Source organism: Larus michahellis, chromosome 1 (genome assembly GCF_964199755.1).
Source record: "Larus michahellis chromosome 1, bLarMic1.1, whole genome shotgun sequence".
Lineage (NCBI taxonomy): Eukaryota > Metazoa > Chordata > Aves > Charadriiformes > Laridae > Larus > Larus michahellis.
In genome coordinates this window covers 135,323,922-135,341,715 of record NC_133896.1, presented here as the reverse complement: position 1 = coordinate 135,341,715, position 17,794 = coordinate 135,323,922, and the positions used below count along the sequence as shown (strand labels likewise).

At 39.2% G+C, this 17,794-nt stretch overlaps 1 protein-coding gene across 15 annotated transcripts in view; it reads right to left on the bottom strand.

Moving 5' to 3' along the window:
- The window catches only part of ACOT9 (acyl-CoA thioesterase 9), a 39,377-nt gene that overhangs the window by 11,961 nt on the left and 9,622 nt on the right, over positions 1 to 17,794 (bottom strand). For 6 of the 15 annotated variants that reach the window (XR_012589571.1, XR_012589570.1, XR_012589577.1 and 3 more), the window contains exons 3-12: positions 16,096 to 16,122; positions 13,071 to 13,116; positions 9,243 to 9,413; positions 9,120 to 9,157; positions 6,294 to 6,377; positions 5,595 to 5,698; positions 4,419 to 4,492; positions 2,352 to 2,419; positions 1,270 to 1,381; positions 46 to 136 (exon numbers count right to left, since the gene is read on the bottom strand). Coding sequence is in view for 11 of the 15 variants with exons in the window: in XM_074604750.1 (XP_074460851.1) it covers positions 46 to 136; positions 1,270 to 1,381; positions 2,352 to 2,419; positions 4,419 to 4,492; positions 5,595 to 5,698; positions 6,294 to 6,377; positions 9,120 to 9,157; positions 9,243 to 9,413; positions 13,071 to 13,116; positions 16,096 to 16,122 (815 nt within the window). In the remaining 4 variants the exon portion in view is untranslated. Of the gene's footprint in view, positions 1 to 45; positions 137 to 1,269; positions 1,382 to 2,351; positions 2,420 to 4,418; positions 4,493 to 5,594; positions 5,699 to 6,293; positions 6,378 to 9,119; positions 9,158 to 9,242; positions 9,414 to 9,822; positions 9,967 to 12,623; positions 12,909 to 13,070; positions 13,117 to 14,524; positions 14,689 to 16,095; positions 16,123 to 17,794 lie in introns of those variants that run through there. The other 9 variants (XR_012589592.1, XM_074604789.1, XM_074604765.1 and 6 more) reach the window with 5 other exon arrangements.

Here is a 17,794-nt window from a genome sequence, read left to right as displayed (position 1 = left end):
TAATGGATAACTGTTTCTGTAATTCATTAATATTTTTCAAGATACCTGAGGATGGCAAATCTGTAGACCTTTTAGCTTTGCATCTTCCATCCACACCGAATTGGGTGGTAATTTACGACTCCGGAAACTTACTGTCCTTTGGAAGAGACAATAAACTTTATAGCCTACATTAACAGAATTCCGCAAGTCAAAAATGCACAAATAGCAAATACAGACAAACACTACAAAGAAAATCCAAACAAACAAACAAAAAAAACCACCAAAAACCAGAAATGCTATGACTAAAAGCCGTTCTAACTGACCTTGAAGCCTTATCTAAAGTGATACTTCGATTTGTTACTGCAATAAGCCTACACTCCTAATCTTTCAAAAACTTCTGCTAATGTTCAAGCTTATGTGAATGAAAAAACTCAAGAAAGGTACATGAAAGAAAAGATAAATCACAACCACAAAGCACACACTTTGCCAGAAAAGCCTTACTTTGGTTTTTAAGTCATTAGATGAATTAAAAGCACACAATGAGTTAACAGAGTAATTCAACATCAAACATCCAGACAGTCTGAGGTTTTTAAATCCAGACAGAAGATGTACAAAGTAAATCTGCTAATTTTAAGGGAAGGTATGTCTCACTTTGGTAAACAGCTTTGAAAACAACAATTATGTAATGTTAGTAAGTTCAAGAAATTATACATTATCCTCAAATCCAACATTGCACTAATGTCATTGTTCTATCACCAGCGGCACTGGAAAATTTCGCACGAATCTCAAGTATAAGGGAAGTACACCAACACTAGTCTCCCTCAAATAATGTTGTCAGATATTATATTTAAAACAAACTGCAAGAATACGTGGTCAAAATATGGCCAATCCCTGCCCTCACAGGTTTTTTTTCAAGATATCATGGCAGAAAACTCTTAGACTGTGCAAGTCACATGGCTGCAAAACCATTCCCTTATTTGGCTAAACATCATTAACCTTTTTCCTCAAGATTATTCATAACAGCTTGCTCAAAAGCTCTTTGTACTAACTCTGTCACTTTTACCACACCTAACGCTCTTGAATGACAGAAGACTCTTTTAAGAGGTGTAGACACCGTATTACATTTTGTACCTGTGTTTCAAATAAAATGGCCCAGAGTTTAAATCGCAAAATGGGAAAAGAAAAAGCATGCATTTATTCCAGACTACCCTCTTACAAGCAACCACTCAAAAGGCCCGCTACTCTTCCCTCTCTTAAGACTTCAGTACTCCTCCCCCCTCCCCTTCTTGCCTTGTGTCCAATGTATTAAGGAATATGTCATGAACAATGTTTCTTTCTTCTGCAGTGGGAGCCATTTTCAGTAAGGAGGCAGTACTGAAATCAATCCTCTTCAGCTTGTTCACTAAACATTAAAAAAAAATATTCATATTTGAGTTCAAAGGAAAAAAAAAACATTTGGCTTGGCTCTGGAGATTTTAACCTAGAATCAGCTGTCTCTTTCCTTTTTTCTTTCCCCCCCCCGTAAGTTAAAAGCTGTAACTTCAGAGCTCCATAGATTCAAAGAGAAATTTGGCTTTTAGAACTGACTGCATGAAAGAAAAAATAAAGCAGAAGTTCACTGTTACCTCACCAATGTGATGAGGATCTTTTATACATACACTGTGATACCCATCCAACCACCTCTCCTACAGAAAACTTAAGTACTCCCCTCAAAGTACACAAAAACGTATCAAACAAGAAACCCTACAGAACAAGCAATCTTCTTCAGGTTTTGCCAATGGTACAAAGATGTAAATTTATGATAGAATTCATTACCATATGCCACAATGATTGAAATTTTAGTTTAAAATACCTCCTGTTCAGTTTATTCAGTCTTTAATGTTTCTCTAATTCTCTGCTTTAAAATTCCAGCTTGAAACAAAAAAAGATGGAGATACACACTCCTTCCCCTGCTCTCCCCCTTTCTTTTTCTCAGTTTCTTTCCAAAAAAGAACATGGGCGCCCAGATGGGGAAGGAGCTGTGATGCACCCAGCAGACCCACTATGGGGGCAATCAATCAGCCAGAGCGTTAGGAAAGCCTGTGTGCCGCGCTCAGATCTGAAGTGGAGCAAGCATCTTGGAAATGGAGAAGTCACGGAGGGGTGCAGAGCACATCAGAAGTACCCTTGCGTGTCAGTTTAGCCAAAGCATTTCCAAGAATGTGATATAGCAGGCTTTTAAACTCTCTTACACTACTGACACGAGACAGAATAAAAATCTGATTTTAAAAAAATTAGGAGCATTTCTAAGCAGAACTTCTGAAGTCTACTTCCTTCCAGCTACTAAGTTGAACCTGAGGCAGATGCGCATACTACCAGGAAGTACGACATACATTCCCCTTGCTTGAAGATTTCTTCTTCCTCAGGGGTCTCAGGAACGAGTGGATTAACAAATGCTGGCCTACAGACAGGAATTTTTTTTTAAGTTACAAACATTGTAAGAATTTGTCCTGTGAATACATTATAACATGTCTTCCATGTTTGCTTACATACACATTACAAGATGAAAAGACATACACTTCGGGTTATGTGGCAGCTGCCAAGAGAGCATCATATTAGCTTTGACTCTGAAGAGGCAATTAAGTGATCCAACCACTATCCAGTATAATTGAGAAAGAGTAAGGAATGCATCTATGCTTCTTAAAGAGTTAAAACTGTACCCATAGTTTATAATGAAGATTATTCAAGCAGAAAGCTGCTTAGAAACTCAGCAAATGAAGATGTGATGATCTTGGATAGTCTAAAAGAGATACATAAAACTTGAACAGTATCATTCCTCCTGGAATAGAAAGAGCACAGTGCCATAGCTAGCAAGTGTTCTTATAATCTACACGTTCCCATGACACCCTTATCAACAGCCAAAAGCTGTTTACCACATGTACTACTTATCACAGATGATATGAGGCCCTCAAGTACAAATTTGTATGTTTATTTTACTGCACAAGTAAGTTTACTCTAACCTAATTATGTAACACAATTATTTCTTTTCACAAGGCAAGGCAAATGCTTAATTTTCAAGAGCCATTCTTCCCCATAATTTCCAATTATTATTTTTCCAATTATTATTTTTGCTGAACAGTTCACCTCTATCCCAAGCCTTTACAAGAGGCACGGAGAGAGTACCTTTCACTTGGAACAAACTGCTCTTTCCTGGTTTGCTAAAGCTCTGAATTTTGGAGACACACCAGCTCCTGCACTGCAGAGTTCATTCTCCCTCTCCTCAGCCCAGGACACATCTACATCAGGTCTCCTGCCCAAGCCCCGAGCTGCTGAGATGCGAGTTTGTTATGATCCAAAAGCCACACAACCATGTTTCTGTGGCACTTTAACCAACCTAACATACCCTGTACCTCTCTATAACATTTTTACATCACATAGAATAAATACTGTGCTTATATGGACACAATGCTTCCCAAAACACAGCTAGCTTGTGGCCAGCTGGCTTGAAGAACAGCCACTGAAGTTTGTATCTATCTGCACAAGTCCATACAGGCTTGTCCTCAATCTGCCAGTGTATAATTACAACAGATTTGACGTAGTTCTTTTGCAAAGTAAGTCCTTAAAATGAGAACCATAAATACAAGTGCTTTTTTTTAATGTACGGTATGTTAATGGGTTCTAAAAAATATCATAGATCTGAAGGAAATGAACCTAATAACTACTTGTAATATAATCATATTGTATATATATATAATATAATCATATATATATGATTTATAATATAATATTGTTTATTACTTTTGCAGGTTATACAAGAAAGATGTAAGACATACAAATGTTTTTTTCTAGGGCTGGAGTCATATAAACCAAAACTGAAACTGAGCAGCCTGTTGGTTTAATGACTAAGGAAGTACAGAGAGAGTGAAATCAAAAAAATAAGAAACTTAATTTTGTTTTAGTTCTCTGAAAATACTTATCAGTTCCATGTCACTTTCTTAACCAAGTTTTAGGCTGAGTTATTTGGATGACACCTATCACGTGTCTATTAGGGAATTAATGGTACTATTCATTCAAAGGCTATTTAACCATTGAGACTCAACCTTTTAATTTTTTTTAGGGCAAGAAAGCAATTAATTCTAACAACTACTGTAGCATGCAGGTGGGTTTTTAGCCAACTCATTCACCTCCATGTTCATCAGGCCAGTCAAACACAGGGAAAATCTCTTAAAGAAAAGGGTTAGAACCCAAGACTAACAGTAATTCCCAGTATCATTTGACCGCTGAAATCAATGCTCTGAAGCTTGCTCCAAGAAAGTAACACCTGCCAGCAGAAAACGACGACTATGTGACTTATTTATCACCTACACTGTATGGTTTCTACACATACATAGGAAGCTGACATGTTCACTATTTTTACCACAGCAGGAGTCTGAAGACTATTTTCCTGTCCTACAAATTACCTTTTATTTTCTGGATCCCGGGCCACCATGACAAAGGTTGCATCTAACACAGGGCTGTAATCACCATCATGTAGCTAAGAGAGACAGGAAACAGTTATATTTTTAAACTCTAAAACTGTAAAATGTGCTTAGCAAGCTATTCAGTTGACATTGACTATGCAATCACACTGTTAAGGTTGCTTTCTTCCACTTTCTGTCATCCCTTGTAAGATCTCTCACAATTGGTCAAAGAAGGAAATAACACAAACTCAAACTCTAGTTTCAGGAACTCTGCAATGTAAACAGTAAGCATGGAATGCTTATTAACTACCAGTTTCAGCTGGGGGGCGAGAGGAAACTGACACAGGCATTGTAAAAGGACCCACTTACCCTTTATTCTGAGAAACTCCAAAACACCAATTTGTTGTCAAAACTAAATTGCTGCTAAAGCCAGCACCAGGAGGAGTTCAGACAACAAAGGTGTAACATTATCTTCTACATCAGAGACCTTACTTAAGGACACAAACCGAATCAAAAAATATTTACCTATCTGAATTATAGCTACTAATACCACTTAGGCACTTATAGCATACCTTTGTTACTCTAAATAATTAAATTACTGAATTAATGTTTCAATTAACTAAATCAACTGACATTAAATATTCAATACAAACACTAAGGAATTTTAAATTGAATTATTAATATTCCTTCTGCTTCCTGCACAGCGTAGCCTGGTTACACCCTTCACTTAATTTATTTTCTATTATTTAGTATTTAATAACTCATTACAATAATTATTACACATAGCAGATAAGATGAACACAAGAGAGAAAATTTAATCCTGAATCTGAATACCAATATTAAAAATTATAAAACTATAAAATGCATAGATAAAAAGAAAAATAAAGTTTTTCAAAAGCAGGGAGAAACTTCTTTAAGAAAATACAGAACACAGACACCTATTTTTTTCTGTAGGAGTACCGTGTTCCGGTTTAATTACAAAATGCTGGACTTGGCAGAAAGATGAGCAACAGAGGATCTTGCTGCAGCTACACTACTGGAAGTCATCTTGGTCTTGAAACACTAGCGCAATTCCAAGCCCTTCAAAACCAGTTATTCTAGAGAATATAATTTAGACTGATAATGTCACCATCCAGAATTCACCTGAAGCACCTCATGACTGCCACAGGAACTAACCTGCAGCATGTGCATCTTCACTTCCATTGAGGTCCTTCCAACCCAAGAAACATTGCCTGTGAATTTGATGTCACAGTCTGGATATATAATCTTCTTGCACAAATCTGCAAGACAAACATTAGAGGTTACTGGAGACATCTAATATTAGAAAGACTGGATTCTCTAAGACCTTTTTCTGTTCTGTAAGTGGCAACACACACAAAGACAACCACAAAAGACAGCTGTTGCAACAGACAACACTGCCAGCCTGCAGTTTCTACCTTATCAGACTTCTAAAGCCAGAACAGGAGAAGGAGGAGGCAGGCACACAAGTGGCAGATGGATGGCAGAGCCACAGAGGTGTTTAGTAGAACATGTGACATAAGCAAGGTCCAGCTCCACCAGAACAAACACTGTCCAATAATGAAGCTGAGAAACTCACATGACAAAATAAAACCAAACGCAGAAGTGCAGGAAGCATGAAAGTAGTATTTTGCAATGAATGGAAATGCAAAATGCTGAAAAGCATCTACAAAAGCCTCTTCCCTTCCCCCTTCAACAAAAGCCACAGTAATCACAGTTTAAAGCCAAAACAAGATGAAGTGAACTAAACAGGAGAGGGAAGCAGATATCCTCCATAACAACCATGGGAAGGCAGTAACTGCTGAAAGAGTAAGACAAACAGATGAAACCATTTCTACTGATCAAATTTCCACTTACTGATTTTATCCACCAGAGCTGTAACTATTGATAATGGAGACCTTGGCTGCATTTCCTGCTTGGTGTGAGTGTAGCAAATTAGAACTGTGGAGACATGAAAAGTGGGAGTCAGCTCTCAGTTGTCCTATAGTTTAACAAAAAAATTAGTGGAGCAGATCAAAGCCATCTTTGTGAAGCATGAGAAGTAACTACAAAACTAAAGTATCCTATTGTAGGAGTGCACACAAATTCCACATTTTCATGTATGTAACTCATAGGATTCCTATAAAGAAAACAGTGACTGGACAGCTATCTCAGCTATAAGCATGTTTACTTACCACAAAGAGAAATTTAGCTGAGCACTTTCATAGAATCATAGAACGTGTTGGGTTGGAAGGAACCTTTAAAGGCCATCTAGTCCAACCCCCTGCAGTAAGCAGGGACATCTTCAACTAGATCATGTTGCTCAGCGCCTCATCAAGCCTGGCCTTGAATGTCTCCAGGGATGGGGCCTCCACCACTTCTCTGGGCAACCTGTTCCAGTGTCTCACCACCCTCATTGTAAAGAACTTCATCTTAATGTCTAATCTAAACCTACCTTGCTCCAGTTTATAACCATTGCCCCTCGTCCTATCGCTACACGCCCTTGCAAACAGCCCCTCCACAGCTTTCCTGTAGGCCCCCTTCAGGTGCTGCAGGGCTGCTATAAGGTCTCCTCGGAGCCTTCTCTTCTCCAGGCTGAACAACCCCAGCTCTTCCAGCATTCTTCATAAGGAGAGGTGCTCCAGCCCTTGGATCATCTTCGTGTCCCTCCTCTGAACCCGCTCCAACAGGTCCATGTCCTTCTTGTGCTGAGGGTTCCAGAGCTGGACACAGTACTCCGGGGGCGGGGGTCTCACGAGAGCAGAGTAGAGGGGGAGAATCACCTCTCTGGATCTGCTGGCCACGGTTCTTTTGATGCAACCCAGGATGCGATTGGCCTTCTGGGCTGGACTTTAAATCAACCCATTGCTTCTCTACTTTGAATACCACTTAATCTATTCCCTTTACCCCTGCATCCCACCGTCTCAGATCCTTTCTGCCTCCTGTTTTGATTTCATGCAGGTTGTCCAAGGACACATGCTATCTGGGGACTTATTTTCAAACACCAATTCTTTAAAGAGGTACAGATTAGATAAACTGTGCCTTACAGGCATAAAAGCATAGTCAGAGGTATTTATCACACTGTAATTACTACTAGCCAAACCACTATTTAAATTAATTAGCTCTGCTCAGAAGAGCACATTCAAGTAAACAGACTCCAGAGTAACACGAGGCTGCAAAGACCTTTTTTCTAGTACTCAGATGATTTTCACTCAACACAGACTTCCATAATCAAAAGTCTGTACTTAATGAGATAAGAGAGAAAGAATATCTCTGTACTTCCAGGTAATCTAAGACTTTTTTCCCTTAAAATTCCTAAAGTCACAATTCCAAAAACGGTTATGCCTATCAAGTCATGACATCGATACGATTAGCAAGAGTCTGAATGGGATTTATCAGAATCCTATTGTCAAAGACAAAATACTAGAAGTCAATCAGACCTTTATGCATCACTGGAGGCAGGATGAAACGGTACATTTTCCTGTGAAAACTGCTGACCCACGTCCTGAATATTGTGTAATTGGGACAGAATCTCAATTAACCCAAAACAATACATCCCCAGTGGAGCTGACTAAAGCCCTGTATGACTACAAACAAGACAAAGATAGGAAAAACCCAAGATCTTCACAGATTTCCAGGGAAAATAAGCATGGCACAGAATGAAAAATAGGCTCACCTCATCTACCAATGGAGGGTAGCCAATAGTTTCAAGTCTCCTTTTCTCATTCAGGACAGGTACTGAAGCCACTATCTTCCACATCCCAGAAAGAAATATAAATCATCTAGCTATTTTGTGTCTCCTTGATAGACAGGTGACATGCATTCACTTGTTTCTCTGCCTTCCTCAATTTTATTTGTCTGGACCCATAGAATGTTTTTCTTTTCTGCCAAAATACCTGTTCTACTCAGAACTTCCCCTTAATTATTCTTTGTCAAAAACCTCCATCAAAACACTCCCAATCAGCTACAGAACTTTGATGAAGGAGGAGGTCACCTGGTGACACTTTAAGAGACAAGCATCTCCAAGTTTTATTAACAACCTAGCAACTAGTTTATCTGCAAAACAAAAGTCAAAGATCTTGAACTTGTAAAGATCATGAATAAATGCAAATCATGAAAAAAATTAAGAAATCTAACTCAAGAAATAACTGAGTTGTTTTTACTCTTAACATCAATTCGGAGACAGAACCCAAGAATTTATACCAAGTGTTTTTCATTTGTTCTCAATGGATACATTCCGTCCTTTCCCCCTACATGCTCTTCTCCCCAAGGAGAAGATCAAAATATTTGCCACTTACTATCTGTTGGGTTTTGTGTGTTGTTTTGTGGAGGTTATTTTAAGAGAAAAATCGTATGTTTTAATTTGAAGTAGTACTCTCGGCAAATTTTCTCTGATTTAACACTCAATGCAGATTCATAACCTAGGATCGTTTCTCAGTAAATTATTCTTGTAGCTGGTCCTTTACAAAATTGGCAGAGGCAAGAAGCTGAAGCTGAGCAATTCTGCTTCTGTCTGTTCTTTATCACCCTTTTTTCTCTTTCAGCATCAGTATCTTTTCTTTTTTTCCTTCCCCTTCGAGATACTGTATTGATGTGATTCCCTCTCTGAGGTCACACTGTATTATACCAAACAGCACTCAACAGTACTCAAACTCACTTTGTCTGCATTACTTGTGCATACTTTACAAGAGCATAGATACATACCTCCTAAACTGTCAAGATCTTCAAGTATCCTTCCAAACCTGTAAGATACAGTGGAGGGTGATAATTAACTACCAGCATTCACAGTAAATGAAAGTTAACACTTTCCTGTATGTGCTTTGTTACCTTACACTGTTGTGTACATTCAGATACTTTTCTCTTATTTCAGGTTGACTTCCTAGAGGCAGAATAACTTCCAAGTAGCTATCTTTCATTCTCCTAGGAGGGAGATCTTCCTGCCGTTTTGCCAGTAAAGTATGGAGAGCTTTTCTTTCTTGCATTGCTTGCACATGATCCCTGGGAAGGAAAAAAAAAAACCACTATGTCTGGAGCATGACAACAGAACTGCAACCCCAGCTAAAAGATGTCACACTGAAGATCATCAAAATGAAAATAAAAAAGCAGTAAAAACAGCAAGACACAGTAAGCGTGCCTTGAAAAGAAAGTTAAATGCACGCAATCTAAGCAAGGCTACTGCAGAAAAGTTTTAAACAGTTTTGTGTACGTGTGGCAAGCACATACTTTGCACTAAAGAGATGAACAACATTTATCTAATTCTGAATGCTACCAAAATGGTTCCCCTTGAAAAGAACAAATCAGACATAATTTAACATATGAGGTTTTGTGCATATTCGTGTCTTCCATAGCTACTTATATCACAACTCTTTCTGCAGTGCCAATTTTAAAGGACTGACTATATACTTACGATCTCTCCCAAGAAGGAAAACGGATGTATGGTGCTGGTTAGCAATGACAACAGAGAGAACTAATCTGCTAGGACTTGCTATCATCCACAGGTGATTTCTCCCTTTACAGCATCAGTTCATGCAGCATACACTAGATCAGCAAACTAAAAGAAAGGGAAGATGAATCTATTTCCCCCCTCTCTTCCTACCTGGTTGTCTTATGACTATACAGGAAAATTATGGAAAGAAACAAAACAGAAAAGGGAGCACTACCCCTTCAGAGCTGCTTTTCCAGCACCACCAAGTCAGAGGGGTTGCAACTCTCACAAGGGAGTAAGGGCCAACTTATTGTCACTTTTTTTTCCTGATCTACCATGTTGGTTCCTCCCACAAATATCTCCAAGACCGAACAACCCTGCCAAAGGTTTGCTCTTACTTGTTCCTGCGAAGTTTCCTCTCCTGAAAAGCGCAACCTGACTGAACAAAGCAACTATTTTGTAACATCCCTAAAATCAATAACAAAGCATTAAAAACCTAAGGGTTAAACATGCAGCAGTTTCAGTATAAAGACAAAGAGTATGCAAAACTATGAATCCATTTCATAGAGCAAGACAAGGCATAAAACACTAAGCAACCAAACTTAATTTTAAATTTGTGGATATGTGCCATTCATCCAGTATTGCATGCGGCATTGCTGAGATACAAGTGCTGTTGTGTTTAACAAAACCAATTAAAAAAAAAAAAAAGAAAGAAAGAAAGAAAACAACAGAAAGAACCTCTTCACCAAAAAGAAAATTTAAGTTTTGACTTCGGATGAATTATGGGCATTAGCCATTTAAGATGAAGGCTTTCTTGGCTTGAGTTTTATTTTTGGGAGAGGAGAGGTACAAAGCAGTCATGGTTCAACACATTTATATTCCCTCTCCTCTGTTTAATAATTTTGGGGGAAATATGCGTAACCCATTATCAAAGAGAGCAAAAGTCTAGCAGAAAATTTCAGTTAGTTGTTTGTTTGTTTTAAATATGAGGTATGGTTTACCTCATCTAGGCAACATGACTACTGCAGAGTTCAGAGAAAATAGAAAGATAACAACTCCTCCAGAGGATTAATGTTTGAAGTTATGCCACTGCATCAAAATAGAATATATACTAGATGAGTAAGGAAAGACGCAATGTCCAAGATAATGCACCTTTATGCATTTTAAAAGATTTTTTTTCCAACATCTTTCAGTGAAAGGTTCAAGAGAAATTAATCAGAGAGTAAATCAGAAATTTATCTACAAACACACAGAAACCAAACTAAAAATTCAGCTATGTTCTGTTTTCACCAGTCTCATCCTGGCTCCTCTGAGGTCAGCAGCAGAACCCTTCTTGACTTCGGCTTCAGAATGTACTCTTCATTATATGGAAACGTTGGGCTCAAGGTAATAACATTTTTCAACATACAAGTACTGGTTACACACTGCAGTACCAGTCATACAGTAACAATACTTAATCCAAATATTAACTAATGCCTGCCCTAAACACTCTCAGAAATGACATTATTTGTTTCTCAAACGGCTACAACTCTACCTAGACTGTAATTCACAATAAACACATTAGAAGTTTTAATTACACTTTAAGTTCAAAACCAGAATAAATACACAAGCAAAATATTTCTTTCTAATTCAAAATGCCACTGGCCTTTACAAGAGAAATCATGAACCAAAGTTTCCTTTTAGCATAACTAATGGCCAAAGGTGTTCCTCCACCATGCATCTCTTCCCTCTCCCAGCAATGCAGACATATGCCTATCAGTCCTCCCCTAGTTCCCATTTTGGGACCCCCATCAAGCTGTTTTCTTACGTTTGTCCTCTTTAGTCATTCTGTGGTCTAACTTGATTAAAGCACTGGCTGTTCAGTCTCCACGTGTATCAACTCTTTGCCGCTCCATTTTAAAAATGGAATCTCAAAGGCTACGTGATCCATGTCCTCCAAACCTCCCCGTATCAAGCCTGTCACTCTCAAGTACTTCCAGCTAAGGGCTCCCTGGCTTTACTTCTTCATGGTGGTTGAATCATATAGTACCCTGCAAATCATTTCTGCTGTATTTTACACAGCACAAGAGACATACCTATCTAAAAAAACCACTGCTGTGGTGATCCTGGCTTCAGTCTGCTCTCTCTACATGGTGGGGACAGTGGGGAAAAAGAAACGTATGGAAGACAAGACTTGACCAGAGCCCTCTCAAAACTCAATCCTCAGATGGTATTTCCATACGGCGTACTTCCTCCACAGCCATTCTGGGCTGCAGGAAAGGTTTTTTTTAAAAAAAAATCAATTTCTAGAGCCCTTTTCAGCTGACCTACCAAAAATTTCAAGCCCCCTCACACTTACATACTAATATTACTATGCACAAATCAGCTTCCCAGATTCAGGCATTTTCTTTAGCGTGCCTATAATCTGTTTAGACAAACCTAATCAGAAGGCCTGGACGCATCAGACACTCCACTCTGACAAGCCTCTCCCTTTCCCCATCAGTGCACAGTGTGAAATAAGAGCTCAGCAAACACAGCCATAAGAAAATCAACAATCAATACAATAAATATGAGACCAACCAAAGGGCAACATGTAATTTCCCCAGACTGCTATACTGACTTATTCAGAATAGTTAACAGTAGAGGATTATAGTCTGGCTTATTGAATGTAATGGAAGGGGAGGAAGGAAACCAGCATAAAGCCAAAACATCAATGATTTAAACTGTACGTAAATTAATCCAAAATTAAGTTACAGCGGAGAAAAAAAAATGCCCAAGATGCTCCTGACTAAGGAGACACAGACCCCATGCTGACAATTTTCCGAAGTGACATGGGTGCTACCAGGCCACCCATAATGCAGCCTGCTTCATGTTGAACCAGCTCAGCTGCCTCTGAATCCAGTGCAGGACAAATCCACCATGCAGGTAATCCACCAACAGATGAATCAAGAGGTAACAGCAACATAACATCTTCAGTTAGACTCTAGCTCTTAAACTTCCATCAGATACAAAGCTAATGTGAGATTCTTGGAAGCATCGAGATCACGCATTTCGTTCCTTTGGTGATAAAGATCTTCTGCCAGAGAAACCTAAGAAGTTTGTGATCCACAAAGTAATAACTCAGAAACCTTGTTTGCATTAGTTTTCAGCTGGATCTTTTTTTCTTCCCCAGTCAGCAAGCTAACATCACTACCTCAACCCCGAGTTCTCTCTGCATTTCACAAATAAAGTAAATTTAATGTACACTGTACCTCCAGTTGGTAGATGCTCCCACTATATCCCTCAATCTGCTCCGCACTGAAAAAAACAAAAAAATCAAAGCAAATCAAGCTTAGTTCTGCACGTGATGAATGTGAGGTTGCCTGGTGCTACGAGGCACGATCCTCATCCCAGAACAGGAAAATTAAGCAAATTCATGCAAATAGCAGCCTAGAAAGAAAAGTTTGGCCAAATTCACTGATGCTGTTAGTAGGCATATCACAATAATGGGTTGAGTAACATGATTCCGTAGCTTATTATGTACAGCCAACAAAGACTGCATCTTGAGTGTTTGTTAATGCAATCAAGCACCTGCAACGCTAATTAACAACTGAAAAAAACATCAGATCAAGATCAGATTGAGGAATTTTGATGTGAAAATATTTCAGCCTAAACATAAACAAACTGTTGAGATAACACAGACCAGAAAATCATAAAAGAACATAAAAAGGAATGGTACAGCTCGGAGAGAGGGAATGAAGAGAATACTTTTTAATTAGTCCCACCCATGAAGGCAGGTAATGTCAGCAGACTGGCTGCTGCCCGCAGGGTTTGATAGCCTAAATTATTAGCAGCCTCTAAGAACACAGTGTTAAGACACTGAGGACAGTCCTATAAAATAGCTTCCAGCACTATTTGCACTATCAGAGTTAATGCCAGTTCTGCACAAGTTTTTCCTAAATTTCAAGAATAAGCTGCAAAAGCAGTTTTTCTGCTCCCTCCTTTGATGAGGCTATTAAATGTGCTAAGGTCCCATCAAATCTATCAAACTACTCTTTCACTGTTAGTCAGATGAATGTGTGCTATTTGGACACATCCGAAAACAAGCAGCAACACTTCCCACTCTCTCAGAACAGAAGAAAGTTGAAAATTTGTATAGTAGGATTCCTTGCTTATTTACAAAGATTTTTATACAAGTGAGTTCAAATATTAAGACAAAATAGTTAGGGACACATCAAGGAAAGGCTACCAAAAAAAAAACAGAATTTCACAGTGAAACAGAAAAAGGGCTGCTGGTGACCCACGAGCTGATCCGTTATACTTTTAGGTCATTAAACATCATCAGGCTTGGCACTTTTCAAGCTAAATGCCCAGTCAAGAGTATTCACAGTGATCAGCAAGCTGTCCTATGAACCCTGGAGCAAGCAGAGCCTGATTGCCTAGGTAATCACACACCCCTCTCAGTCAGATCCACCTGGCTCTGCCCCCCTCTTCCCTTGAATACGTTCACTTCAGTTTCTGCTGCTTTCCTGCCTAAATCCTCCACAACTCCACCACCCCTAACGCCCCCTTTCTTATTCCTTCCCCTCCAACAGCCTCAACTCCCATCCCTACACCCCCCTAGCCCGCTTCTATTTTGCCTGCCCTCCAGATAAGCACCAGCTGCAGTTAGCCTAGAGTTACGCGAGGCTGACTGCCGGCCAGCACATAGATCCCAGTCACTCACCAACTCCCAGCAAACACCATGGTCCATGGCTGACCCCACCACTAGCTCTGGGACCCTAATGAACCTCCGATTCGGAAGCCAATCTTCACAAAGCTTGTGGAAACACGGCGCTCTCTGAGATTTGCGCTCAATCTATTTTAGCTGACATCAAGCAATGAAAGATTCTGGAAGAAAAAGTAGGCAAGAAGATAGGCAGACAGAGACAAAACCAGATTGCTTAGGCCTCATTTCTTTAGGAAATTAGGCTAAAAACATGATTTGAAATTAGAAGAGTTTCACTACTTTTTCTAAGAACAAAAAAATTTCAGCAAAAGAAATTGATTGAAAATCTTAGAGGTTTTTTTTTTTTTGATTCATTTTTTCTTAAGAAGCACTGGACTTGTTTACAGAATAGGTACTACTTTCCTGTTACTCACACTCCACCTGTGAAGCTGCCATAGCATGCATTTGATAAACACAGTGTTAACAGAAACACCGTTACAGCTTCTAGAACACAAAACCTCTATTTTTCAACAGTGTGCAGACTGTGCCGGGATGGAGGGGGAATAAACAGCACTTTGTTTGAACCAAGTTTATCTTCCTTTTCAACTCTAAAGAGGTAAAAAGCTCTGAAAAAAATCTCGGATCCAAACCTGCAAACATGTATGTACATTATTAGTCCCATTTAATACTTCTGATTTCAATTTTAGGCATACAAGTAAACATTTGCCAAGCTGAGATCACACGATTTTTATTTTAACAATAAAAGGGACAGAGTGTAAAAGTGTTTCTAAATTGTTGCCAAGATAAACGTAGACCATTTTACAGGCTCATAAGTACATAGTTTTTCCTCTTTTTTTTTCCCCCTGGGAAAACTATATTGCTCTTCTAGATATTAGTTATCTTACAACAGAAATTTAAGTAAGTAATTAAGCATAAAAATCCATAAACTCTTTCTCTTTCTTATTTGGCAAATGTCTTAGATGTGCAAAACTATTACAGCAAATGGGGTTTATCCACCATTATCATGTTGCGTATTTCACAGTATCTCCTAAACTGTGGTAAGTGGATCATTAATGCCAGAGCAGCAGGGTCTGAATTTATTTGCACCGTGCTGTGATGATGGACATGAGGGCTGCTGGACAAGGTCACTGCACTCATTGCTGTCAATGAGATCCACGCTCCCTTGCGCCAGTGCCTCCCCAGGCTGTATCCAGGTTCAGATAGACCACTAGGATGTATTTTACCATCAGTTTTGGTACAGAGCTTGGTTCGGGCTTCACTGAAAAATGCAGAATTCCAGTGTCTGAAATGAAGCTAAGTACTTCAGCAGTTGCTATGCAAGAGATTTTGTATCCCACAAGCCTCTTAGAAATGCGTTACCCAGCACACCACAGTGTGCTGACAGAGTTCTAGTACAACAATATTGCCACAAATAAGATCGGAGCCATTCACTGAAGGCTTTAAGGAAGTCAACAGAGAAGAAGAATAGCATTTCATTCTTCATGAATGCTGAAGTAAGGAAAAAGAATAGCTGAGTAAGTTTAGTGTTATAGCAAATATTAAAATATGTACAGATTACCACAACACACCATTATTCACATGAATGGGTAAGTGTCCTGTGGAGTGGAAAACACAGGTTAGATTAACAATTAAAAGAAACAATGCAAATTACATCTACTAAGGGGTTACCTGATCATTCTACCTGCTTGAGTACCATTTACACATTACCATTTTAGTAAGCAACTATAGGCAACCTGTCCTTGCCTGATTTACAATCAGTATCTTTGTGTTTTCAATTGAGTTAGTCCTTTCCGTCAAAGCCAGCTTTCCAGTTCCTCTGTCTATTGGGTCCACGTAGTATTTGCTTGTGGTGTAATTCCAATCTGGCTTTCAAACTTGGTGCTACCGTGTACTGTTGACAAGCACTATTAACTTTGGAAAAAACATCTAGAGCATTTTTTAGGAAGCAGGATGAGAGTTATCTCAGAGGAAACTTCCAAAGTCCTGCTTGTTGTAGCATTTGGGAGAACCATGGAAGAAGTGGCCAGCAGGTGGAGGGAGGTGATTCTCGCCCTCTGCTCTGCTCTGGTGAGACCCCACCTGGAGTACTGCATCCAGCTCTGGAGCCCTCAGCACAGGAAGGACATGGACATGTTGAAGCAGGTCCAGAGGAGGGTCAGAAAAATGGTCAGAGGGCTGGAGCACCTCTCCTGTGAGGACAGGCTGAGAGAGTTGGGGCTGTTCAGCCTGGAGAAGAGAAGGCTCTAGGGAGACACTATTGCATCCTTTCAGTACCCCTTTAGGTACCTTTAGGGGCCTATAAGAAAGCTGGGGACAAACTTTTAGCAGGGCCTGTTGCAACAGGACAAGGGGTAACGGTTTTAAACTAAAAAAGGGTAGATTCAGACTAGATATAAGGAAGAAACTTTTTACTATAAGGAAGGTGAAACACTGGAAGAGGTTGCCCAGAGAGGTGGTAGATACCCCATCCCTGGAAACATTCAAGGTCAGGTTGGATGGGAATCTGAGCAACCTGATCTAGTTGAAGATGTCCCTGCTCATTGCAGAGGGGGTTGGACAAGATGTCCCTTCCAACCCAAACTATGCTATGATTCCAAGTGAGGGCATTCACAACCAGGACCCAAAGTTGGGAGGTGGCATGTGAAAAGCTAGTAAGAATACGTATTTGGTGTTTTGTGAAAGCATGGATACCAAACAAAACGAAACTAGTTTACATGTCAGAAAAAGTTTGTATAACATTATTTAAACATTAACATTTTGTAACCAGATCTCAAATATTTAGTTATTATAGTCCAAAAAATATCAGTATTCCTCATAAACAAATCACAGGCAAAGTCAGGATGGCCTCACTGCTTTACTGTTTTTATTGGCCTTCTAGGTGGTATCATTATGAAATATCCAACTAAAAAAGCAGGGTAATATTTGCAAGTATGCAATATTCTATATCTTTGCTTCTCTCCTTTAACCTCCCAAATTACTATTTATTAACAATAATGAAAAAAGTTCTCTAACAACCAATAACCTTTGTTTTCTCTTTTACTGGATAACCCGGGGTTTCTATTTAGAGAACAGAGGGGAAAAGAAGATCTCAGAAACAAGCAGAACTCCATGATGGAGTTACTCGTACCTGGCTCCTACTCCCCTGTTCTCATTACATGGGATTAGAATGCAAGAAAACTTTTTTTTAAAGCTTCTGTAAAAGGAATTTTCATGAGGCAATGCTGCTGATCTGATTAAAAGATTTCTTCAAGTTTATGAAATGAACAG